The sequence below is a fragment of the Nipponia nippon genome, unplaced genomic scaffold (assembly GCF_047370975.1).
Source record: "Nipponia nippon isolate SJK-2023a ecotype South Korea unplaced genomic scaffold, ASM4737097v1 scaffold_11, whole genome shotgun sequence".
NCBI lineage: Eukaryota > Metazoa > Chordata > Aves > Pelecaniformes > Threskiornithidae > Nipponia > Nipponia nippon.
Window position 1 is genome coordinate 7,034,555 of NW_028262302.1, and position 27,162 is coordinate 7,061,716.

General features: G+C 41.2%; 1 protein-coding gene across 4 annotated transcripts; it reads left to right on the forward strand.

Annotated features, from left to right (window-relative positions):
• Positions 1-2,187: 2,187 nt before the first annotated feature.
• Positions 2,188-15,568, forward strand: CIPC (CLOCK interacting pacemaker). Of its 4 annotated transcripts, none has more exons than XM_087747388.1 (5): positions 2,217-2,282; positions 3,648-3,738; positions 5,206-5,380; positions 6,265-6,434; positions 10,579-15,568. In XM_087747388.1, exons 3-5 carry the CDS (start codon positions 5,314-5,316, stop codon positions 11,455-11,457), a joined length of 1,116 nt encoding a protein of 371 aa, XP_087603514.1. In that variant the 5' UTR covers positions 2,217-2,282; positions 3,648-3,738; positions 5,206-5,313; the 3' UTR covers positions 11,458-15,568. The 4 variants fall into 4 exon arrangements, with proteins under 4 accessions (XP_087603515.1, XP_087603514.1, XP_087603516.1 ...); XM_087747390.1 differs by having other exon boundaries at positions 2,220-2,282; positions 3,655-3,738; XM_087747389.1 differs by lacking the exon at positions 3,648-3,738 and having other exon boundaries at positions 2,188-2,282.
• Positions 15,569-27,162: the final 11,594 nt, after the last annotated feature.

Consider the following 27,162-nt stretch of genomic DNA (forward strand, 5'->3'; position numbering starts at 1 on the left):
GCTCACCTTTAGGATAAACAAACAAACCACAGTACAACATACGAAAAAAGGAAAACATCCTGTTGCCGCTGAGAGTAATCACTGAAAGCACACAGTAAATGAGACCTTGTATCAATGAAGAATCAAATGAAAGGAAAAGGAAGGAAAAGGGAGAGAAAGGATAATGACACAAGTATCATTAAAACCACAAAAAAAGGTCATATTTTGGAACAAGGAGGATTCAGGTCATAATGCTCAATATAAACCCAAGGTTTAATTCAACTGAATTCAGGAAGAATTCAGGTGATAAGATTTCATTTATTTAAAACAGAGGTTTACTTTAACTACTGAAGAAAACTTCTCTATTAACAGTACAGTATTGCAGTTCTCCTACCTGCCGCCCCTTGGATGAAGGCCTGGTATCGCACAGTCCAAATTTGTTCTGAATCACTTGAACTGAACAGCAGGTTGTCTGTGCCAAATACAGATTGCTCGCTCTCTGATAAGCTGTTTTCAGTGAGCACCCACACATACTCCATATCCTGAGAAATCTGGTCTCTCTGGAGATCAGCAAGGGTTGTTTCTGGGGATAAGGCAACCAGGACCATGCCTGAGCAAATATCATGATGCAACAGCATTCTTAGCATGCTTTTCCTCAGAACCCAAACCTCCTAAACAGTAAGGGATCCAAATCCACAGCTGAGAGATCACACGTCTCATGGTACTGTTTAGAGGTAACTCGGAGCCAACTCTGGTATTTAATACTCAAAAGTACATCCTAGGAATATGTGTCACTAGCGTTCTCTCACAGCACTTCAGATCAGTAGGACTGGAATCCATTCTGTGTCACATTTTCAAAATGACAGTGTCATGACATAATCCTGGACATTTTTGTGTTGCATTTGACAGGTTATTTATCAGACTACACTGAGATTAAAGGCCCTTCTCTTTCCATTCAGGAATTTATTAGATCACATTGATCTTTTTAATCAGCATGTTTCAGGTTCTTTAACAAGACCATGGTAACAATGAAAGTATTTCTTTCATCCATTTCTATTCAGGGAATTCACTGTGTCTTTGCTCAGCCCTTCTACTCAGCCTTTTCAGTTTTCTCTAATGAAATGGCTTTCATGTCCAAATGCAAAATATTCTGACAGACTTCTGGGTGCTGGTAACGTTTATGCAGTTCTTAGAACAAGAAGAGCAATTCTAGTTGCATTCATTGATCTAGAGGATTCACTTCCTCCTACTTATTTGCCCTTGCTTTATATGCAGTTCATGGAAAGCAAATCCACTCATTTATTTCACTATCTCATATTTACCAACCACGCAGAAGAATAAGGGTCTCCTTTACTCTTCTTTTGCTCATGACAGCTCCTCCTTTTGCCACGTTTTCCTTCTTTGAGACAAGTTTTTGGACCCCTTTGATGCTGCCTTCCTCATTTTGTAAGTGGCTGTCAGTGTTTATGTTTTTGCTGTCATCTCTCATTCTTGGAGTGAGAGAGGCTCTAGAAAAGTCAAAACTCTTGTGCAGAAATAAATTGTACTCTTTTGCACAATACTTGGGAAGTCCAGCAGCATCGCACACTCCTGGCTCTGATCACCCTGTCCGATTCCCTCAGAAGTCCAGGCCAGGCAGTAAACAGCTTCAAGCCCTTGCACACTTGCCTGGCCACACAGCACAAGGCCAACACGAGGTACCCACACCATTTTTCAGTGAGGATGCTCCTTTCTGCCATGTCCCTGACAGTCGTGGTGGGATGGGTCTCCAAAGGTCTTTTAAAACCAACACGCTGGTGGGCCCCTCTCCCTGACAGACCCTGCGTGCGCCCATGGCTGCCTGAGCATCTACAGCTGCCTGCCCCACCTTGCGCCAATCCCCACTGCACTCGAGGGCCTGCGGTAAGGGCTCCTATATTGAGCCCGCCCCTGCTGTCCCCCAGAGGCCCTTGCCCTCCCGCCCCCGCTCCCTGTGAGGCGCGCAGCCCTCAGGCACCACGACGCCATTCCGGGCCTCCGCCCCGCGCACCGCGAAGACGGGCGCCAACGGCCGCAGCGGCCTAGCCCGCGGCGCACGCGCGCTGCCACCCCCCCCGCCCCGCCTCCAGCCAGCGCGGAGCGCGGCAGGCCGGCGCCGGCAGCCTCGCTGTGCGCATGTGCGGCGGGGGCGCGGGGGGAGCGGCGGCGGCAGCTTTCCTCTTCCGGGGCGGGCTTGCCCGGGTGCGGAGGGAGGGTGTCGCGCCACGGGGGGTGTCGCGCATGCGCGGCCTGGCGGGGTTGGAGCTGTGGCGGCCCCTGCCCAGGTGAGGGGCGGCCCGGCCCGACCCGGCCCGGCCCGGCGCGGCGCGGCGCGGGGGGAGGCGGCCGTGAGGGAGCGGTAGCAGCTGCGGGGCGTGGGGAGTCCCGGCCATCGCCGGGGCCTGCTTCGCCTCGCCGTGTGGCAGGGTGGCTCGGCCCGCCTGCGCCGGGGCCTCTCCTCACGCCGGGCCCGCTGTGCTCCGGGGCTCCCCGCCGCCCGGGCCTGGCGTGTGGGCGAAGCGGCGGGAAGGCGGTCGGGTGGGGTCAGCTCTCGCAGGTGCGGCGGGAGGGAGGGCCCTGGGCGTCGGGGTTAGCGCCCGGCGCTTCTCGCCGGGGCGCGGCGGAGCACCTGCCTGCGGGCCGGGGGGCGCCTCGGGTCCCACGCCCGCGTCTCGAGAGTGGCGCTTCTGCCTTCTTCATTTTCCGTTGTGGTTTTGTTGTTGTTGTTTTGGTTTTTTCCATAAGGGAGGAGAAGAGGATGTGCCAGCCCTTCCCAAAGCTTCCCTTGATGCAAGGCTAGCAGATGGCGTGTTCTTACTTTACTTATTTCTAGCGCTCCTCCTGTTTTTAGTTCTGCTTATTTGGAGATTAGCATCAATACACATCACTTTCTTTAAAAATACATTTATCTTGGAAAGGGCAAAATAATGAAAGCGTGGATTGGGACTTAAACCTCATCTTAAACCTCACCTTCCATTCCAGGGATAGTATCTAGGTTGCACTTACGTATTTATGTTTGCTCCATACCTGTTAGCAGGTTGCCAGGTGTGACTGAAGATGGAAAGTAAAAATTATGCAAGTAGCTACTGAGGAAATTCTCTTCTGCTGACGATTATTCTGTCTGTCTTGTAGTTATATAGACAGTCACCCTACTATTTCAGCTCTGTTATCTAACGTACAGAATTCATTACTGGAGGTGCCAAGGCTTGAGATCTTGGAGCAGAATTCTAACAGCCAGTTGTCAGGACCTTAAGAAGAAACTTGTTTTTCGGGGTATATTATTCCAGAATGTCATGCTGCAGTTTGAAGTAGCTTGCACTGGATACTGCCATTAGTGGACTGCTGGCCTGACTATGATGTGGACTCCTGAGTTCCTGTATTTGTAATTTAAATATACAGCTCTAACATGAGACACAACTTCAAACAGTTGCTTTATAGGAAGATAACTTCTACAAATATTAGACGTAATTTCTGCACTTCTTCCTGTCATTTTTCTGTTAGCCAAACTCTCAGTTACCTTCTTTAAGAGAAGCAGAAACTTTTCTCTATCGTACTAGAGTCTGTCTGCCCTCAGGAAGCAGCTGAAGGTTGTGACAAGTATGTAGTATGGGAGGCCATAATGTAACTATACATTTTTCTGATTTTCATAGCTTTTAGTTTCAGCCTTCCAGTGTTCTCATTCTGGGTGTGGGAAGAAGAGGGCATTTCTAAGGCCATGTCTCCCCTAGGAGTGCATTGCAGGTATAGTATGTGTTGCGCTTTTAGCAGTACGGATTTCTTTAGCCCCAGCATGTTTTCTGATCGCTTACTTTACTTTCTTTTCTCTGATGACTTACTTTACTTTTGAGAGTGAGACAGACTGTATTAACAAAACCACAACTTTGCAGATTCAGCTGTATTTGTTGTATGGGCTTCACCCAGCAGAGCTGACTTGTTTTGGGATTCAGTCCCTGGGATAGCTAAGTTTTTGTAAGATAAATATGGCCTGAGTAACTTTTAATTTTTGAAAAATGTTGTATGGATAGCCTTTAGCTTTTAGTTTGTTTTGCTTTTTTTGGGTGGAGAAACATGTCAATACATTATTTTTCTATCTACATTTCATTCGTTGAATAATTTGAGATGTTTCTATTCTGAAAGTCTCCAGTTAGCTCACTGGCAGTTTAAAAAGAGATACGCAACTACCCCACTTGACTCAGAGGGGCATTGATTTAATTACAGAAAACAACCATACACTTTGTATCTGCTATTTCATCTTGGTTACCGATGTTGCTGTAGAATTGGGCATTACATTTTTAGCAGATCAAGAAATCACGTTCTTATTTCCCAAGTTTTGTGTGTACAGTAAGGAATCATTACCTTGTCTGATGGAATTCACAACAGAGTTAGAAATTACTTGTGTGTTGTGCTCTCCAGATGAATCTACCGTGTACTTTGCTGGGTATTTTTAAGTATGAAATGATTGTACTTCAGGTAATTCAGTAAGATTGGCTGACCCATGCTCTGTACTCTGACTTGCTCAGCCACTGAAGAAGGGAGCTGAATGAGATGGGTGCATTCTGCCCCTTCAACTGCATCCATGTCTTCAGTACTTCTAAAATACCTTTGATTCATTGATGGCATTCACAGCAGTAGTAAAAAATAAAGAAATTTTTTAAAAAGTGAAATGTCTGTACTATAGTTCTGCTTCAATTAATTTCTTCCTTCTTATGCCTTAGGTTTTGGCATCTTTTAATGCACCCTAAAGGGCTCAACAGCCATGCCTAGTATGATACTGTTCTTTTGTAGTTGATGCAGGGGACTGAAAGATTGGATCATGGAAACTTTCCTGAAACTTAAAAAATCAGCCTAAGGCAGATGGAAAACTTCAGTCCAGAAGATTCTACAAAGCATTGTGTCAGTTGATGCAAAGAACTGTTGCCTATGTTTTCTACTCTGTAACGCGTTATTAAACATGCATAGTTTAGAGAGTTTTGCAGGGAATAAACTATGGTTTTATTGGCAAGCCTTTGCTAACCTAAATGTGTGATAAACATAGCAAATGTGAAGCTGGGAGTCTAACAGAATTCTACAGATTGTGTAACAGATGCAGCAAACCTTTGATAACCAGATTTGCATAAAGACAAACATGGCCTTCTTTGTTGTCTTATACTGATGGAACTTTCTTTAGATTCAGAGAAAGTCCCTTTTTGTTCTTAACTATTTTTGTAGTTCCTCAATGGGAAAGGTGTTAAAAACTGCCTGCGGCACTATGGAAGCATGGAGACAAAATAATCGTCTGTTGAGACCCTTGAGGAACTATTGGGCAAAGTGACGGAAATGAAGAGCTTGAACCATCACTTCAGCATGGCGGCAGCTGAATCTGACAAGGACTCCGGATATTCAGGTTTAGAAAACCACTGCATTATCTTTTTTTTTTTTGTGTTGTCTTGCTCAGACTTTTATTGGTGATGTTTGGCAAATCTGACTCTAGCCCCTTATAGTCTGTGTCTGGCAGGGCCTTTGTATGCAGGACAGGTTGAATCTGCAATCATCCTACCATCAAACTTTTTTGGAGTGGAGCTTTATGTAGTTATAAAGTTCATCCTGTGAATTTGAATGGCATGGGAATTTAAAATGTGCCTAATGAAGAATCTCAGACTTCAGAGTCTAAAAGTGGGGATGGCAAAATTACTTTTTGTTCTTTGCAGTGATGAATGAACTGTTGGATTATGCCATATAATGTCTCTTACGGTTTGACCAGATTGTCAGTAGAGTCTGCTAAACCAGAGAGTAATTGTTATAACATCAGTAAAATGTAGACATGGTATGCCATTTTAATACTAAACAAAACTATGCAAAGATTGCCTTTAAAAGAAAAGGTTTTGTGAGAGATACCTGCCTTATTGGGTTTGTAGATAGAAGATTTCAAGACACAAAATGCCTGCAGCACAGACTATGGCTGTGGCAATGCTGGAGCCCGTAGTTCTTTCCTGCACCAGGTTTTAGAGCAGTCTTCATGATAGCGCGCAGTCCCTTGGAGACTAAATACAAAAAGTAACTTATTTTTGGGGGAGACAATATCTGCATGAGAAGTGGCCTGAAATATAAAGCCTTTTATTAAAGGCTATTTGACAGCTGTCACAGCAGGTCTAATTTTATTGATATTCCAGAACTAAACTTTATTGTTCTTTGTGGCTTGGTTGTAAGGAAGTAGAATAGTAGAACTGAAAGGAGGTAACAAGCATGCTGCATGTGAAACAACTAACAGCTGAATTCTACACCTGGCAGATGGAAGTTCAGAGTGCCCGAGTGCTATGGAGCAGACGGACTCGGAGGACGTGCTGAATGCGTTGTGTTGGAACGCAGAGGATGGGCCTTGGCAATGCCCAATGACCACAAGCAACTCCTTTCCTGCACTTTCTCCTATGGTTGTAATGAAAAATGTGTTAGTTAAGCAGGTGGGGAAGGAATAATACATTGAAAAATATTGCATGTTCTTAAATTGTTTTTTTAAAATATTTTTCCTTTCAAAAGGATTTTGCAAAGTTGTTGCAGTCCAGAAAGTAACTGGTAACTTGAAAAGTTCTATTGTGACAACGTGTTCTTTTGAGGGGCGACTAGAATGACTAAGATGGAAAAAATGTAAATGGAGAAGCTCTGCTACATCTACTAAACCTCTTTGTCTCAAAGGGATCCTCAAAAAATAGATCTTTTAAGAATGTTACGTAAATAGCAGCAAAGATCAAACCAAAAAAGCGAGTGTTTTTCCTTTTGAAAGCTGATGTTTTCTTTTTCATTCAGTAAAGACAGTAAAGTAGGATGATAGGTTTTGCTTCCTGGTTCTTAGGTCCTAGAAGTGCTTTATGTGCAATGGGAAACAGTAATCCAGAATGTTACAAATGAAGAAAATAAATCCATATCTTAAGTTAGCAGTGGTATTTTTACTTTTAACCGTTGTTTCTCTTAATTGCATGTGATGGCTCACGTTGCAATAATTATTCCCTATTTGTGTCCTCCACTCTTGTTACATGCTATTCCTCCAACACATCTGTGAGACTCCTAACTTTCACATTGTAACAGAAGATATGAGAGCTCCAAGTTCAAAGTATTGCCATATTACTAGACTTCTTGCTCTGTACTCACTTATGTTTTCAGAACAGAGCAAAAGTTCTTCAATGTTTTTTATTAGAATACTTCTGAGAATACAGTGAGAAGGGGAAAAAAGAATATAGATCCTGATTTTTTTTTCTACTGAATCTGTTATGACAACAACCAAAACCTACTAAATTCAAATACTGTGTATTGATGCTAACACAGGTATGGGTTTTGGTTAGTATTTAGCAGATTATGCATTTGTGGGGGAGATGCTTCTGATCTTTGAACGCTGTGTTTTATCTTGACAAGAAACAATTTTATAGCCCTGTTCCTAGGTGTGTGAACAAAATACTGTCTAAACAAACGCTGAAGTTTTCATATAGTAGGGCGTAGGCAAGCTTCACCAAAGGTGGATAGCTTTTTGCCCAGAGCTCAAAAATTAAACACTGATTGCAGTGGTAGTCTAATGTTAAACTCCAGGTTGTGTTGCAAACAGTTAGGAGAAGTAGCTTTTATATATATATATATGTGTGTGTGTGTGTATATATATATATATAAAAAAACTGGTAGTGGAGCAATAAGGGAATTTGGGGAGGAAGAGTTGGAAGTAGATAACATTACCAGACTTAATTGTCTTGAAAAGTGCATCATAACATCTAAGTCTAATTATGTATGGTTAAGGACAATAACGTTAAATTGAAAAAGGTTTACTGCAATAAACAAAAGCAACAAGTCTAGGTCAGAATAATAATGAAGTGTGAAGTGTCTTTCTGCCTCTTTCCATTATGCCTAGTTAACTCAGATAGTCACGCTGGTCATCTTTTTAAAACAGTCTTTTCAACACAGCGCTCAGTTGGGCTCACTGGACGAAAAAAAAAAAAAAGCATTATCCGGTTACTGCTGTTTATTTGTTTCAATCAGCATCATCCTTCTGTCTTAGAACCACTGTGATCCTGTGCAGTGATGGTTACTTGCTGTCCCAATTTCAGAGTGTAAACAGCTAACAAGAATGTTACAAAAAGAAAAAAAATCAAGCAGGGATTAATTCTCTGAAATACAGTACTGCTTGTGACAAGGTTTCTGTAAGTCTTGTAAAAGTCCTTAATAAGTAGGAAGGCTTTTTAGACAAGTGACACTGATACATGCAGGATGTTAGCTTTCATTAAAGCAAAACAAACAAACAAACAAAAAAACCCCCCAAAACCCACTTTGCAGAATTAGTAAAATAGATGTGTCCTTATCTACTAAAAATGGGATTTTGGGTAGGAGAACAAGAGCAGAACGCAGCATGAGTGGAAAGGAGAATAAAGTAGATAAGAGAGAGGAAGATAAATATTTACCACAGCTCTTTTGGCCTCAATAATCTGGGGGCTCTGCTGTGCTAGACAGTGTACAATTGTGCAGTAAATGACAACTTCTGACCCCAAAACCTTGCTCCTTAGGGCTGCATATTCTGTCCTGTGTGTGTATAGCCATGGTACGTATATACTTCCTCACTACTCCTAACATCTCCAGATACTTTTCATTTGAATCTTTCTTTTTTTTCTTTCTTTCTTTTTCCCTTTCTTCTGTGATAAGGTAGTAATATTTATTTTTTTACAGGTAGTTATTCTGTACCCCTATTCCATAAGCATCTTGCCCACTGAACCGAAGAAATTCTGTGTCAGAGTAGGTAATTGAATCTCATCTCCAAGTCTCAGTGTCCTAATCAGTGGGTAATACCCACTTTTGACAAGTTCAAGTCCTTTACTGGGGGAATGGACTTCAACAAAGCATTTGCCAGTTTAAATCTTATGAGACTGGGGGAAAGGAGATGGATTTCAGGTGACTCAGTATAGTACCAAAAATAATAAAATGTATTTGTGCTAGCTAAAAACTGTGCCTTCAGCAGGCCTGCCAGTAGTGTTCCAAGTCATAAAGAATTGGAAAGGCAGCTGACAGTATGTTATAGTAATACAATTGTAGTGGTGATGACTTAAATATATTAAGAAGTGAGATTTTGCTTCAGAAAGAAATAGTATCTCTTACTAGACCGTTTGGTATGTTTGGAGAAAAGCAGGCCTGCTTTTTGGCCAGGAGATCTCATGAAGATCCGTAGTAATGTATTGGAGGAGGAAGAGGTAATGTCTTGTAAAAATTGATGTATTCCCCTATATTGCAGAATATGGCTTGTGGGAGGGAGAAAAAACATTTTTCTTGAAATATAATGCTTTTAAGGTTTATTGGTATGCACCATTTCACCAGAGGTGTGGAGTTAAACTGCTCTGGGCTTACAACAGGCTTTTTTTGTTGCATTGGTTGATATTCAGCATTTTTTTTCTACTTCATGGTTTTAAATTTATTGAAACTGTGTATTTGTCGTGGTTTAACCCCAGCCAGCAACTAGGCACCACACAGCCGCTCACTCACTCCCCCCCGGTGGGATGGGGAGAGAATCAGAAGAGTAAAAGTGAGAAAACTCATGGGCTGAGATAAAGACAGTTTAATGGGTAAAGCAAAAGCCGCGCGCACAAGCAAAGCAAAGCAAGGAATTCATTCACTACTTCCCGTCGGCAGGCAGGTGTTCAGCCATCCTCAGGAAAGCAGGGCTCCATCACGCGTAACGGTTACTTGGGAAGACAAACGCCATCACGCCCAATGTCCCCCCCTTCCTTCTTCTTCCCCCAGCTTATATACTGAGCATGACGTCATATGGTATGGAATAGCCCTTTGGCCGGTCTGGGTCAGCTGTCCTAGCTATGCTCCCTCCCAGCTTCTTGTGCACCTGGCAGAGCACAAGAAGCTGAAAAGTCCTTGACTAGTGTAAACTCTGCTCAGCAAGAACCAAAACATCAGTGCGTTATCAACATTATTCTCATCCTAAATCCAAAACACAGCGCTCTACCAGCTACTAAGAAGAAAACTAACTCTATCCCAGCTGAAACCAGGACAGTATTGTACTTAAGATTGCAAGACTTAGTGAACAGCTGTCTTCTATTTTAAATAACCATTTCAAAAGCTTGGTATAAGAATAGAATTGACAAGATTAGAGTTGCTGCCTTTCAACAAAGAGGGAGTCTGAATTGTTCCTAAAATGTCTGTGCGGTCTTTCTTTGATGCTTTTAAAATACTTCATAACCACAGTGCTTAATTATTTTTCAACTTTTCTGTGCATTTGTTGTTTGATCCCAAGTTTGGATTGAACTTTCACATGAGTGTTGTACAATGTAAGCACGCACTGTAATCCTCATTTAGGAAAGCATGTATACATTCAGATTGAATTGTTTTTAAATGTATCTACTGTTCCATAGTAAAAGGATTATGGATTACAGTTTTGATTCTAGTGCTATGCTCTGTTGTCAGAAAAAGAGAAGGATGAGTTTGATGGAAAACTCTTCAGAACGTGCTAATTGGACAGTGTATATCAAATAAGGGGAAATGGCACAGTCCACCTTATTTAAGGTTTTTTGATCCTCTTCTACAACGCTGTTGTAAGACTTGTGTTTTTTCCCCATTTGTTCTTCTCAGGGGAGTTCATCACAGCTCCAGTCTTGGACTGTGCAGCCATCCTTTGAAGTGATTCCCGCTCAGCCACAGCTAGTGTTTCTTCGTCCATCAATTCCACCTTCCATTAACCCTCACCCTGTTGGGAAAAAGAGAAATGACTCCACTAATTACCTGCCCATCCTGAATTCTTATCCCAAAATAGCACCACAGCCCTGCAAGAGAGATCACTCCTTTGATCTAGAAGAACATCAGGAAACCAGTTGCCATAAACGACTCTGCACAGAAGCACCCAAAATGGAGACTTCTCCTGTATCGAGGAGCACAGGCTTGCCTACTAGTCCTTTTGCCCACCTACCAGTTAGCTTTAAGACCCCTCAGGATTCTAACCAGCAAAGTTCTTCAACTCTGGTGACAAGTGGAAAACTGTCAGCTCTTTCTGGTTTTCATCGTGTTTCCAGTGACGCTCAGAAAGTGCCGGGGTTGACTCCCCTTTTGCCTTTTGGAACCCTGCAGGCAACAAAGTGCACCCCTCATGAGGGCGAGAGTGCAGCACAGACTACGATGCAGTCTGCAGTGTGGAGCCCCCCACTGATACCAGAAGAGATTTGCACTACCCCTGAGCTGCTCTTGCAACAACAAAGCAAGTGCAGACGCTTTCAGAATACACTTGTTGTGCTACGCAGGTCGGGATTGCTGGAGATCACTTTAAAAACCAAGGAGCTCATTCATCAGAACCAGGTGACTCAGGCCGAGCTGGACCGACTGAAGCACCAAACACAGCTTTTCATAGAGGCAATAAAGAGCAATGCTCCACAGTCGTGGGCAGAGCTAGAAGCATCTCTAACAGGATCTGATAAAGCTGATAGCAACCTTGAAGACTCCACTTATCCCAACATGTAGTCAAAAAGTACATAGCTGTTGGTCAAGTTATTTCCGTGCCTCCTATTGCCTGTCTCAAGCTTCTACTTGAGCATTTTCTGAGTCCAAGACTTGCCATTAACAACTTGTCTTCAGAGCCAGTTGTGGGACTGTATGGTTCCATGGTGGGGTCTTGAGAGAATGGGTACTTACTACTTCAGTGTGAGCTTGAACTCCATACTAACTCTGTGTACTTCCTTGGACTTGAGAAGCTTGGATGGCTTGCTGGCGTGTTCCCATTCTTGCAGTGAAAAGACAGTCATTTGCAGTATTCTGCCAGCAAGCATCTTCCTATTCCCATCTTCAGATAGTCAGTTCTGAGAATGGAACAGCAGAACAGGCCCCAATATTGGGCCATCATCAGCTGCAAGTAGATGAAGGGAGTTGGTGTGAGGAGAGGAAACATACGTTGGTGGCGTGGTATCTTTAGGCTGTCGCTGTCCTTTGTTGTAGCAGAGAGTCGCTTTGGGGTTTTCATGCATTTGAATTAGTGAAGATCTGCTTGTGCTGAAGCAGCATTCTATATTCATTGCAGTCTTTGGTCAGTGATGAGTGTCTTAGGACCCAAGTGAAATGACATGTTTTGATGAGTATACTTTTGATTTTGATCTGTACAGTTGAGTGAGTGAAAAATCACAAGGCTTGCACTGTGTTTGTTCCAAAGCCATATTTATTAATGGCTAACAAGTGTACAAGGCAAGTGGCTTTGGATTTTCTTGGTAGCTAGCAGATTAAACATTGTTATTAAAGACTGCAATGACTTTCTTTTTTTAAAACAGTACAAGGAAGATATTCCTTCACCAGGATTAATTTGGCAAGACTAGTTGCATATTATTTGATATGTATATCTTTAGTTTACGAGCCTAAACTCCTTTTTTTCTGTGAAATCAGATTGCTAAGTATAAAAAAAAAAAAAGAAGAGATGTGAAAGGAAAAGGAGCATAATGGCCTATGGTGAAACAAGTCCTTCTCCCATCACCTTTCCCTCTCTTTTTTTTATTTAGAGAAATCAGATGACTGTACTGGGGGAGAGGAGGGAGGGAAGGAGGGATGGGGGGGGGAGAGAGAGATGTGAGCTTGGATAATCTCCTTAAAAATTTTATCTACCTGAGTTTGAACTTAAAAAAAACCAGAAACAACAAAAAAAAACCCACAAAACATTTTTCCTCCACATAAATTTATATAATTCCTAGCCTGCTTGCCTTGACATATAACTAACACCACTGTGTGCATAAGATATTAGGTCTCACTAGTAGAGATCCACAGTAGTCGTGCTACAAAAGCTGTTCTACATTTATTTCATTTCAGTTTATCTAGACACTTAATTATGTCACTCCTTCCAATCTGAAGGGGTTTTTTTTTCAGAGGCAGTCTGTGTAAAGAGCTAAGAATGGCTTTGTCTTAAGAATGTTAAGGAATCTGGATTGTTTATGGTATGTTCCTTCTGTATGACAATGTTTTAAAAAAATTGTGCAGTCTAGGTGACTGGGTATTTTGATGCTTTGATCACTTCTATGGTCTATTTTGGATTCTTAAAAAAAGAAACTTGAAAGCAGAGTGAATGTCTTGCTAATTTGTGACTAGGCCTTTTCATTTTCTGATGCCTCTGGGAAGCAATATTGCAGAAGACTGTGGAGAATGCTTTTGTAGTCTTCCTCAAATATGTGCATTAGAGAAATTTTAAGGGGCTTCCCTCTTGTAAGGGGTTTCCCCCTTTTTAGACTGATGAAAAGAAATGCTGTACATGCCTCACATATATTTGTGCTAGCCATAGGCCTAGAGAGAAATTTTGTGGCAGGATTCACCCTAGTGGACCTGTAGCAAACTAATAGCCACGCCTTTCATGGTATCCTGCCCACCTGCTGAAGACCAGTGCAGTATGTGGGAATTGATTACAAGAAAAGTGTTCATAGACTATGTTCTGTCATGTATTTTTTTAAATATACCTGCTATAATTGTGCATACTAGGATGTCTCATAACTTGCAGCACAGCAATATCGAAACTCAGCCAGCAAACCCAGAAGGCAGGAAAGCAGCATAGTACAGTGTAATAATGTAGGACATGTCTGATCTAGCTCTTTTGGAATCAGTTGTGATACCTGCACTGAATGACATTTGGCAGGATAGATGTGATGGTACCTTAGGCCATTTGTGAAAGAGTCCCAAAAGATAAGCTTGTTTCTTCTGGGCTTCTTACAGGAAGGAGAGGAGGCAGTTCCATTGATCTGATACCTTTAATAGGCCTAGAGGTGAGGTGTGAGAAAATGCATAGGATCTCTTTCCTACTTTTCCTAAAATTCCTAATCTACCCATCAAATAGAGAGGAGAATTTGAAGTTCAGAATATATGTATTTTTAGGAAGTGATTGTCCTAGAAAACAAGATGATGAACTCAGGCTACCTAGAGATGAAAGGAAGTCAGAAAAAAAGAAGTCCAATCCTAGCTGTTTGAGACAAGAAAAAATGAGTCTACCAGTGACCTCTTCTCCATCCTATTTCCACTGTTCTGATAGAGTAAAAGGAAGGAAATATTGGCCTTGCAGGGTAATATTCTCTGACTTAGGGAGACTCTCACTGATAGAAATCTCTCATAGTCCACAGAGTACCACATGTGGTTTTTTTTTCTCCTGACAGCACTGAGGATGGGCTGAAGTGGGTGTACTTATAGCTGATGAGCCTTTCAGCTGGTGTAATTTGTATAAATATATATTCAATAAATCTGTGAATAAAGTCCAGCAGCTGGTTAGAAATCTCCTACTGGGCATCAGTCCAAACTTAAATAGTATTTGCTGAACTAGAAAAATCCACTCTGAAACTATTATATGTAAATCTGGGGCCCCTTAGGAAACATATCCCTAGATAACTGCAAATCTTGATGCAGCATCTATAAAAAAAGGATGTTGAAGGCTCCTAATGATCGCTACGTCATCAAGTACCATTCTGTTCAGTTTCTCTTAGCTGCCGTTACTCCTAGAAGCCCTGATAAACCCTTAAACAATAAGGCCTTTTCTTTCTCGGCTGCAATTTAATAAAATAGGTTAGCTTGAAACTGTGTTGAGAAAATTAGTTGACCACATCAGGACCAGAACAGGTCCTGATTCTGGGCAGGATCTGGAAGTGGTCCAGTAGATTGAGCAGAAATATTCGTCTCTCTGATTGGAAACCGTAAGCAATGAACTTAAAGATTTTTTTGGCCTCTGAAGCAGCAAGACTTTGCATTAACAAGTTAGCTGAAGACAGCTGTCCCAGCCTAAAAAGTCAATCAGCTGGCCTGCTGGGGCTTCACTTGCTGCTGACAACTAGCAGGTGGGGTAGTTTGATGGATCAGACAGACTGCTGGTTTTCTATTAAGTTTTAATAAATGTTGGTATTTTTGATTACTTTTACTATGTATTTTTGAAATTCTACTGCTCTAGTTGGAATGTAAATATTTTCTGTACTTTTGAAGTCTGTTGCCAGCTCTGAATACAGTAGCTTAAGAACTCTGTTATAGAACATGACCTTTTTGCTAAAACTTTACAGAAACAGACTGTGAAATATGAATGAAATAAAGTATATACTTGAAAAGTTTGTGGGTTATTTTAATGCTGTTAAACTGTGGAGTCCTTTGTTCCAAAGCATGCTTTACATACAGCTCCACAACAGCATGTTGCCCATGTGGGAAAGTGCAGATCCAAAAGTGATACTATGATGTACCTCTCTGAAGACAGTCATGTGAGCTTTAAGAGTATGTATGAATTAAAGGGTCTCTGGGAGGAGCATGAGTAAAAGTGGGCTGTACAGAACACTAAAAATATATTGTTGTGGGTGACCATTGCCATAGATCTGTCATGAACAACCTGGAAGCATTTTTCCATCTCTGAACTGTTATCTCCATGTGATGACTGTACATTATGCTCACCGTCTGTGCAGGGTGAACTCCTACGCTGTAGCTTAATCCTGTCAGCCGGGTATGCAGAAGCTCTGAATTGTGAAGCGAGGATCTTGGCTACTGAAAGAATTACTTGAGTGAAAGATTTTACTCTCTTTCTTGAAGAACATTCTTCAACTAAATCTGTATACCAGCTTTTCAGTAAAATGCATTTTTCAAAACATGGCCATCTTTACATGGTCTTTTCTTTGTTCAAAGATGACTCTTACAGTGAGAACTAGGCAGTCATTCCCAGAACACCTAGTAGCCTTGTAGCATGAGATCCTGTTCTAAGGTACAAGAGATTCTGTTTAAAGTTCTTACTTGGCACCAGACAAGGCAATAACTTGAGTCTCATCACTTTACAACCAAAAAGGAATGCCGTCAGTTGAAGTAGTTTTATTCCCTGAGACTGGAAACTCGGTGTTTGGAAATTTTGTATTCGTAAAAGGTATGGGTACAATTCAAGCAGGAAATTTTCAGGTCCCTGTGTCTCCTCTGGCTAGCTTTTTCTTTACATGGTGAAGACTATCTGCAGGGTGTCAGGTCTGTTCACCTTTATTTCAGTGAGGCCAAAAAGGTGAATTGCTTCTTTCAGGTGCACTACATCTGCCTTGTTTTTCTTTGTCGTGACACACAGACAGTCTGACAGGAGCAGTACCCCCCACAGGCTTGGGCTGAGGAATCTTCTGGCATGCAAAACTTATGGCATCCACTGGGTTGAACATAGCTTACTGTTAGTGCTTTCCTTCTCCTAATTCCTGGGACAGAAATGCGGGGTCCCTACCTACACAGTGTTACACTCTTGCTCTGTCTAGGTGATGCTTCCTTTCACACTGCCGCGTAATGCAGCCGTATAGCCCCCAACTGTATCGTGTGGTCCAGAGTGTCCAACATGCATGAGACTTTTCTTCCCTTTTTAAATCTGTACCTCTGTTGAGGTATGTCCACGAGACAAACTTAACCGTTCCAGTGTAATTTGATTCAGAAGGCAGAAGGAAACACCATGTGTTCAGTCTGCTCTCTTGTAGAGCATGGTTTACAAGACTTCTTCAAATTCTTGTTTGAACTAAAGTGTGTTTTTAGAGGAAGCGTTCTGCTTTTATTTGAAAGCCCCTAGCGATGAAGAATCCACCCAAATTGTTCAAAACGTAATTACTTACTGTTAAAAATGTGCCTCTTATATTGAGCCTGAATTTGTCATCTTTCAGTATCCAGCTGTCAGATCTTTTGCCTTTTGTCTGCTAAACTGAAGTGCATGCTGTGACATTTCTGTTTTCACTGTAGGCATTTACAAACTGAACAAGTCATTCTTCAGCTTTCTTAAAGTAACTGATTAAGCTCTCAAGTCTTTTGAATCCTTTATTCATCTGTGACACTCTCCTTTGGATCCTTTAAAATTATTTAAATGCATTTTTAATTGGAACACTAACATTAATAGCCAAACAGGATTGCTAGAAGAGTTGTACAATATCAACCCTCCTCACTGGTATGCTGCCTCATTTTTATAGCAGCCTTGGCCATGGCATCAAATTGGAAGTTTAAATCATCCTTGGACCTGTTGCTTCTGCGGCTGGTGAACGCCTGTCCTTTAAGTATGTTTCCACACTCCTTTGAAGGCAGTTTGCAGCCAGAAAGCAAAAAAACCTGTTTTTAATAAGTGACCAATTGCATTCATTAGTTACCTCTGCTTCTCTCCCTCAAAACTTTTTCACCTTAAAGGTGATTTTATGTTGTATTCCAATTATTAAAAATAATATTAAATAATGTTACAGTCAAGAACTGATTTTATATCATTTTCAAAATATGAGTAGAAGATAGTATTTAATAGATCTCTGTATACAATTCAGAAACCATAGCTGTAATGCATTTCACACCATCCGGTTAATTTTCTATAATTCTGGCTTCAGTCTGTGTCATGTGGCACACTGTTAGATGCCCATCAGAAGTATAAATATATCCGTGTTGGCTTTGTCCTCAACTAATTTTTAATTCTAGTTGATCAAAATAAGGAGTCACTTTTATTTGACCAGCTCTATTTCTTATAAGCTTCATTAATTTGAATTATTTTTGCTTTCTATGTCCTTGATTAATCAAAAGTTATGGATTATTCCATTATTTTCTCTCAGTCGTCCAGCCTATTCATTCAGATCAGTCTACCTACCCCCTGAAAAGCTGATGCTGTATTAGTTCTTCCATCCCCTCAGTCCTCTGAAATCTTTCCTAGGGGTCTGAAATTCATTGAAATAGTATTGTTGGTCCAGAGAGCTTCTTGGTTAGCTCCTGTTAAATTTCAATCACAACTTATTCAGACTTGCTGACTTTAAAATGTTTAATAACCATTGTTTAAAATGTCCTGAATTACTTTTTGAAGTGGAAATCAAGCTGCTGTCATGATATGAGAGGAATACATCTGGCTTTTTCCTAATTGCTCAACAGAAATTTTTGTGAAATGCTTTTGCCATTCTGCACTGCAGCAATATAATTTCCATCTTGAAATGGAGCGCTGCCAGCATAAAGATTTCTTCTGCATCTCATACATTTTAAGAAATGGAGGAAGTGGGCTTTTCAAGGCCAAAAGGGGAGTTTCATCAACTTCTTCATTGTTTTCTTCTCGTTCTTACTGCGATTAAATTAATTGAGTTTAATGGAACTGGAATGCCTCTTACCATGCCCACTCAGGCCATCTTACCTTTTTTCCATAGCAGTAGTAAGGGGTTTTTTAGGCCACTTATATTTACCAGGACTAAGAAATCCAATAACAGAGAGAAAACCAATCCTTACTGTGTTTTAATAGATAGGACTGCTTGAAAAATTTCTGTGTATTCAATGGAAAACTCCCGTGTTTTTATTTGAAATGAAAATGTATTTTGGCTGGAAGCTTAGTGTTTTGCGGCATTAGTCATAGCATTCTTTTTTCAGTGAATCTCAAGCTATGGAAATAATCTGGACTGTGGAGGTGGGGGAAGATGTTATTTCCCTTTACCCTCATCCTCTTCTCCCGGATTGTTTTGGGTTGCCTGTACAGGAAACAGGACCCCAACAGTGGTTCCAACACCTCAGGCTGAAGAAACAGAAGTCCGCATAGACAGCCAACACTGCTCAATCGTCTGCAATGGAAGAGGAGACTAATAGAGAGCTCCCGAGTAAGTGAGGATGAAACGGCATCTCCTGAGAAAACTAGTTAGTACAAATACCATTTTTTTCACCATATCCCTAAAAATGCTAATTAAAAAAAAAAATATTCAGGGTTTTGTTTGGTACAAAACATTGCTGTGCCAGCTAGGCCTTGTTCGACATTTGCCAGAGGCAGAGTTCAATGCAATGACTGTTCTGTGAGTTGAGCAGTGTTTACTGTGGAAAGTGTGAAATACGACTAGACAGTAAGAAAGCTGTTTTACCCAGAGTGAAGGTTAACAATGCCTATTGTTTTGTATTCTTGCTAAGTATTGTCCCCCATACAAATGATAATGCTATACAACATGTCCAAACGTGCTCAGAAGTCAGAATAGGATAGTCTTCATCAAAGTGAAATTGGCTCTCACTGTTCAGCATCCTATTGCTGACCATGCTTGCCGCACACTTACACAATAATGCTTTCTGAGAACGCTCCAAAAGTGAGCTGTTGACATCAATTGTGTGAGAAATGGCCAGAAAGAATTCTGAAACATTTGTTTCCACGCTAATTGTGCAAGGAAGGCAAGTCTGAGCTTGAAGATTATCATCTGAATACTGAAACGCCTCCAGATGTATAATGGGAGCTGCAGCCAGCCCAAACTGGAACAGAGCAGAGTGGTGCACTGCGCTGAGGGTCTGTTGCTGTAGTGCTTGTGGTCTGCAGTGGCAGCGTTTAGTAAAGACCATGGCAATGTGGTTCAGAGTGAGATACTGGTGCACAGATACACCAGTGGCCCTAACTAGTTTCTAGCAGTTCAAAATCAAGCTGGGCAGTCTGGACATGCGCCTCATGGCCAAAGACAAAGGGTCTGTTTCTTTGACAGGCTAGGATGCAAAGATAAAGCTTGCCTGCACGTTAGAATTGTTACCCCTTTCATTTTTTCCACAGCCAGACTTAAAACTGATGTTAGGCAAAGCAGAATGATGCATTGCCTCTGCCTGATCCTGGAGCCAGCGAAGTTATGGGAAGCATTATTGCAGTTTCTAAGGCTTGCTTTGTTTCAAATTCCACTGCTTCTCCAGCACCTAAACACCTACCAGTCTGAGACACTACAGCTATCTGATGTAAAAGGGGTTAGTTTATCAGTGAGCTTAGTTGGGTGACTGGAAGCAGATGAATGCCAATAAAATAAAAATCCTGAGTTCCTGGGGTCGAGATTACTCCCCGATATCACTTTTCCTAATCCACGTCATTATAACATCTGTTTATCCATGGGTGAATACCTTAGAGGAGTACCCACACGCTTGCTTCATCTCGCTGTTCTGGCAGTTGCTTCAGTACCAACCAAGTGCTCGGTAGCCCCGCAAAGATTCACTATTACATCTTAGAAAATAATGACAATAACAGTAACAGGCAGCTGCCTGCATCTCACATTAGTATGGGGAAGGGAGGAAAACACCTCATTGTTCTCCACAGCTTAGCTTAACTTTGGGCATGTTTTCATAAGTTCTTTATCACACCCTGTTCTGATGTAAGATCAGTTCTCGGCTCATCATTTTTCAGTAAATGGGCTACGGCAGCCATTTTAGGTCCCTTAAAGATACAAGTGTGACTAAAAAGAAGTCTCTATTTGCCTGAATTTTTTTTCTGTTTGGGATAAGAACAAATATAGCAGCACTCAATTCTTCTTGGACTCTTCTCATACATTTCCATGGCCCCCAAGCTTCAGGTCAGAAGCTAAGCACACATAACAGCGTGAAATTGATATTGGCAATTACATTCACACTTAATGTCCAACAAGTACCATTAGCACTGACATGTCTAACATATGCTTTTGGACTTCTTCCTTTTTTTGAGATTTGCCCTGGTCTCTTTCTTATTAACTCAAGAAAGATCTTGATGTAGGTGTGATATTTATGATGTGTAATATCAGCTCTCAGTCTTGTTTTAGTGATTGCTGTTGATGTTCATTATTTCCTTGGCATGACAAAATGTTTGTTTTAAACCATACATTGTTCTCAATGCACTGTAATTTTCCATTCCTTTTCCACAGTCTAAACAGTCACATCAGGTAGAAGATAAAATAAGAGAACTTGGAGTGAGGAACTGGTCGCCATATGGCTGACACCTAAAATCTCAGCAATTTGAGAGGAAGAAAGTGGAAAAAGATGAAGTAAATTCCACAAAATTAATGCCATAAGTAGGTGGCAGCTGTTAGTAAAGAAGGAGAACAAAGGCAGAAAGGAAAAGGATACTGAACAGCAATGTTATGAAGGATTTTTCTCACAGATGCGTGAAAATATATTTTAAGGTAGCCATCCACACACAGTGTCCTAAGCCTGTTTTCCAGATTTGTTTTTAAAAATCTGAACACTGTGTTTTTAACCAAAAAGATTATTTTTTCCCATTTGATTGAGATGTATAAGCTGAAATGTATCTTGATGGTAGAGATGAACTCGCTGCTTTCATTGAGTGCTTGCTCTTCTCCCCTCCTCTTTCCTCCCACCAAAGAGTATGCTGTACGCTTACATTCATGGCTTTAATCCTGCAAATTGCACCCAGGTCGAAAGCACTTGGCACCGACATTGCTACTGCTGCATGAAATAATTCAAACAATAACATATGGTTGGAATTGAGATGGCCCCAGGCTCTGTTCCTTGTCTCACCTTGGAGAAGGCACTTTGATCTTCTCAGCTGTAAAATGAGAAAAGCAATACTTGTTCCCTATTATAAAGTACTTTAAGCTGCTTGTATAAGAATTGCAATATTGGTATTTATTACAAGTCATGGCTGTGGGCTGTCATGGTTCTGGTGCTGAGTTTTCTAAAGGCTGAGTGTCTATGTGGTTATACTAACCTACATTTTGTTTCATGTTAATAAATTAAACTATATACTCACTGGGTTAATTTCCCCTAATGTAATTCCACAAGTGAGTACAGAGACTGGTTCTTTATGGTTTGGAAAACAGAAAGGAAGGAATATAGGGGACTAAAATCTCTACTTCTATGCCTATCGAGGGAAATTTTTGTAAATATCTCAAAGTTGATAAGGCTAGGGGAATGGAGAGAGTGTTAGCTGGCTGTGTTGCAGACACAAAGAAAACCTTTTGTAGTGTAAGCAGACATCTGTCTTGCCCCACTCATGTATTAATTTATGCCCATGCATGTCATTTTCCTCCCCAGCATGTAAACCTGTTCATGTAATTGTAGTAATGCAACGTGTGATACTGGGGTCAAAAGCCTGGAGGCTTATCAGATGTTACATTTTCGTATCTAAAAAGTTACAATATTTGAAATCAGAAAAATACTCTCAATGCAGTCCTGGAAGACACTGAGTACTGCAGCCTAACCAACAGAACTGAGAAACACATGAGTAAAATGAAGGGTGTGAGTAGTGCAGCTGTAGTTATGGGACTCTGTCTATGCTTGAAGCTAAGAATGTGCCTGAAGCTAAGAATATGCTCAAATCTTTTTTCCCAGACCGAGCTACAGTGCTCTGCAACTAGTAGGACTGAGTATTTTCATTATTGTCTCTTCATCCATGGAGCTTCTGTCCTGCTTGCTTATTTGTGTTTACATAGTTTGCACAATTTTGTTGGGGAGACACTAGGATTTGTCAAAGCCCAAGGTGAAAAAAATCAGGATGTAGGATTTATAAGGACTGCCTTTCAAGACAGCATAAAGATTTACAGTTCTCTCAGATGGCTTGTAATCTGTAGTAGTGAATTAATGAGTGGAATTTTTGTATGTCTTGAAGAAACTTTAGGGGCACAGTCTTGCTATTTGTGCACCTATATAACCCAAGTGATTGAGCATTGCTCTCAAAATTCACATTTGTTGAAAGGCCTGACATTTGGCTAGTTAACTGCAAGAGGATTACTTTCTCTGATGTAGTGCTGGAGACTTCTGACCACCAGAGTAATGCTTCTAATGCCTCAGGGACTTTCTATGGGGAGTGAAGATCTGTAGAGCCTCTTAACAGTTTGACTTAAATGTAAACCTTAATTTTAGGCTTTTGCTGGAAATTTAAATTATGTATTGGTTACATTTCCACTGGGGTTTCAGTAAGTAAATTTTATCAAACAAGTATAAAAGGTCATTCCAGCTGATTCATAAATAATAATAGCTGAGCTAATGAAATGTCTACTTTCTCCTCTTTGGTATTTCCCAGATACTGTGAAGGTCTCCCAGTTCTTCCACGTAAATCTTTTCTATATGACCTGCTATGTTTTATCAAAAATGTTTCCCTGTGTTAGATTTTGAAGGAGAGGAAGATGGAGCAAGAGTAAAGAAGAAAAAGAAAGAGGATCTTAAAATTATGTCAGAATTCAAAGGTGATCTTAAATCTATTATGACATCTCAGTTTGCATGTATTTGTATAGCTGCTCTATTTAAGGGTCCTGACATTTCCAGAAGTTCTTAATTGACAATGCTGTTTCTCATCATCTGAAAGTTGTGTTATGGGAAGTTAACATACTTAACTCTTCATTTCAAGGTTAAAAAAAAATCAAATAGAAATATAGTTTTCTTCAGTTTACATACACAGAGAGTGGTCATTCTGGTGGTACTTGAATGTATGAGAGGGTAAAAACATAAGCAGTTTGAGTATGTTAGTCCTATTGAAATGCTGAGAAATATCATCATAACTCATCATTGAAGAGAAAACTACTTTAGGGATATAAAATTGTGAAGTTCTCTGCCATCTGTCAATCATTTCTGTAGCATTTACAAACAGAAGCCATGTGGGAATCACATCCTCTAATCCCATGCTTATGAAGAGAAGACCAAAACACTGTTTTGTGCTTCTTTCAACACATATCACCTATACATAATTACTTCATTTGCACAACTATTTGTATTTCATGTTACTTCTATTGAATAAAGCACTGGTACTAATAAATATTTTGAACCTAGCTGAGATGGCAAGAAGTGCAATGCAGAATAGGAAAGGGTCATAATATAAACAAATCCCAGGTATGATCAGTATCTAGCTCCTCTTGGCTTAAACTTGAATAATTGTCTAGGTAAAAAGTGGAAGCTTCTCTGGTTTATTTTTCCCCACTGTTTTCCAGCAACAGCAGGCAGTTCCCTGTTTACTGTGCTTTACCCTGTTCAGTTCTGTAACTCCCTAGATGTGAAGATTTCAGCTTCTCCAACCTAAGTTTATTCTAAAGGCTGACAGTGGAAGAACTGCTGTTTGGAAGTATTTCCTGAAATGTTAACATGTCATTTCCTTTTCTTAAATTGAACTCTGTTTCTAGTTGGCGCTTGTTTATCCAACAAGAATTATTTCTCCCACTCTCCAAAATACATGGATAGTTGCCACATTTTTCTCACACCCGCTTTGGCTGTAGTTACCCAAGCTAGGCAAATATAACCTTTTTTCCCTCTTACAAATCCATTTCTCAGCTTCTTAATCATTTATGGCTCTTCTGTGAACTCCATCTGGTTTGACTAATGAAGGCAAAGCTGAATATAATATTCTATGTCTTTATTGCATCAGAGCACCATGGAAAAGGTTTATTGTATTTTTTTTTTCTTCAAGTTCATCTTCATATGCGGCCTGAAATGCTGCCATCTTATTCTGCAGGCTAGTATTGAGTTTGTCCGTCATGCTACAATTTGTAGGCTGGGTTGACACACTCCTCCGCATATTTCACACTTTCCTACTCTTTTCCCATCAACATAATACACGTCCAAATGAGCTCCCCCTGACATTCATCCTTTCCCAGAAGATGCTAATAGCTGGTTGGATGACACTGGACAAGTTTGGGCCAAATTAGTTCATAAGGAGTAGTCAGTACACAAAGCCAAAAAGAGATTGTCAAGGGGAGAGATGTGGTGTTTGCCTCCAGCCTGACTACAAAGTTTCTTCTACCCCAAACCTGGATCTGATAGAAAGCTTCTATGTTACATGAAAGATCCTTGCCTGAGCTAAGGGTTTTTACTGTGCTCTCGACAGCCTGGACAGTAACCCTTCTTTCTGAGCTGATGGCATCTCTTGCTGCAGGACATTGGCTCTGCCCAGGCTGACTGTGCCTGCCAGCTGCATTGATTATGTAGACAAATTTCTGAAACACCTGACTACCCTGAAGCAATGGAGTGATCTGAGGTGGTGGTGGGCTGAATTCATACACCTGGAAAACACTCCAGTTCTGGGAGCCAGAAACTAGATCTTATAGTTTGATTTGAAATGTCAGCTTTCCTCCTGGCATGAAAAATTTTATGAGTTGTTTGGAGCTTTGTTTCCAGAGGCTTTAAAAGAGGTTTTAGATCTCCATGAGCTATATGGCTGATAGCTTAGTAGAACTTTGTTGCCACCTTTTGCTTTCTGCAGGCAGTCACTTTATTTCCTTGTGCCTTCTTTCATGGCTTCATATTCACAAATTGGCTTATTTCCTCGGATGGTTATTGACAATGTAAGTATACGGGAAGACAGCTAAAGCACTCATAAAATTGAAGTCTCATGCATACTAGTTTAGAGACATGGATAGATGGGTCCAAAAGACTTTTTTGTACCCTATACTGTGGCTTGAAGAGAAAAAGAAAAATTCTTTGCCTTGACAATAACACCTTCAAAATCTCAATCAAGTTTTGTTTAGTGTAATAAACTGCTTGATTAATGAAAGTTTTCTCAGACAAATCCATCTCACTGAGTGTTACAGGTGTTCCCTGGAGAAGAAAGTCATACTATCAATACATGCTGCTGGGAGGACTTACGGTGGTCTTCAGTACTGTATAAGCCACTTTTATTCAATTTAGCACTGGATGTTTTGGGCAAACATCCAGTGACAGTCTTGAATATCAAACTCAGTAAAGATTAATAAAGAACTGACACTTGAAAGTTGTCAGTAGGAGGACAGGTTCTCCAAGTCCTGAAGGAACTTCCGTTGCTCTAAACATTTATCTTAGGATTGATTGCTTGGAAGTTCTTATCTAGTGAAACACTTTCTGCTTTAGGTAACACTATTTTGAAGTTTTTCTCCAATCAGCTTTCATAGCATCTGGACTTTCTGAACCTGCTTGACTTTGGCAGTTCATGTTTAGACCTGCAAAGATTCTTTATGTTGTACTGGTCAACAATTTCCTTTCAGCAATCATAAACCATTAGGAGTCCTGGCTGATGATGCTGGATCTGTCCCTTGTTTTTCTGCCACTGACCATAAAGCTTATCTATGGTCTCAAGCAGTTGTGGGTCCCCCACAGGGTCACAAGTCCTGCCAGCAAACCTGCTCCAGTGTGGGCTCCTCTATCTCCACGGGTCCACAGGTCCTGCCAGGAGCCTGCTCCAGCACAGGCTTCCCAGGGGGTCCCAGCCTCCTTTGGGCATCCATCTGCTCCAGCATGGGGTCCTCCAGGGGCTGCAGGTGGATATATCTGCTCCACCATTAACCTCCATGGACTGCAGGGGGACAGCCTGCCTCACCATGGTCTTCATCACGGGCTGCAGGGGAATCTCTGCTCCGGCGCCTGGAGCACCTCCACCCCCTCCTTCTTTACTGACCTTGGTGTCTGCAGGATTGCTCCTCTCACGTATTCTCACTCCTCTCTCTGGCTGCAGTTGCTGTTGCACAGCAACTTTTTCCCCTTCTTAGATATGTTATCACAGAGGCGCTACCACTGTCATTGATGGGCTCAGCCTTGGCCAGTGGCGGGTCCGTCTGGAGCTGGCTGGCATTGGCTCTATCAGACATAGGGGAAGCTTCTAGCAGCTTCTCACAGAAGCCACCCCTGTAGCCGCCTCCTCTACCAAAACCTTGTCATGCAAACCCAAAACAATAGGTTCATGTCTTCACCTCTTCTTATCCAACACAAGCAGCTGAAAGAATGAACTGACATCTAATAGGAATTTTCCAGTCAGGCATGATAATAAGGTGAATCTGGGAATGACTTGTGGTAAAGACAGACTGAGCAAAACAGCTGAAACATGTCAGAGGCTGTGCATTCCCCTAAGCTGGTGGATATACAGTAATCACAGAAACCCAAGTTGGTAACTATTCAAGATCAAGGTAGATTAACAGTAGTGTTTAGAAAATCAGTAGCAGACAAACGAAACTTTCCCATCCCCATTGATCACAAGGTGAGCCTTCTCTTTCACATGCAGAGCTTGCTATTCCCATCCACCGCTTTGCCTCTTTTAAAGTAAACTGATGAACATGCTCCATTTATTTTTAATTGATAGCAATTCTGGAACTACTATTAAGGTGTCTGCCAACATGTTAAATGAGGCACTGTGCAAACAGTGTATGACACTAGTACTTGAGAACTTGCATTTTTTATGTGTAAACATCTGGGGAGACTAGAAGATGCTGGCTCCAAAAGCCTTAAAGGACATGGGACTGGTCTGCCTGAGCTCTGACATCACTTGCCGGTTAGATTCAGTAGGACAACCAATGCTAAAACCTCTTTGGTGTAATGAAGACAAGGCTGCTGGCTGGCTGGCTCTGTAAGAGGACTGAAGCACTAATTGGTCATATTTGCTGACTTTTGGTGTAATCTCCAAGGTCTCTTTATTCCCCTGACTTTCTGGAAAAGAGCTGGAAAAGTAGAGAACCCACATGTGGGCATGTAGTTATTAGAGAACATCTTACTGTTTGTTAATATAAGTTGTCTGACATTGTGTTTCCGTTAATTTAAATATCTAGCAGGGCACAGAGACTC

Coding starts and splice junctions, on each gene's coding strand:
- CIPC (XM_087747389.1), top strand. CDS start 5,314: ATGAAGAGCTTGAACCATCACTTCAGCATGGCGGCAGCTGAATCTGAC. Junction 5,381..6,264: donor CAAGGACTCCGGATATTCAG/GTTTAGAAAACC, acceptor TACACCTGGCAG/ATGGAAGTTCAGAGTGCCCG. Junction 6,435..10,578: donor AAAATGTGTTAGTTAAGCAG/GTGGGGAAGGAA, acceptor TGTTCTTCTCAG/GGGAGTTCATCACAGCTCCA.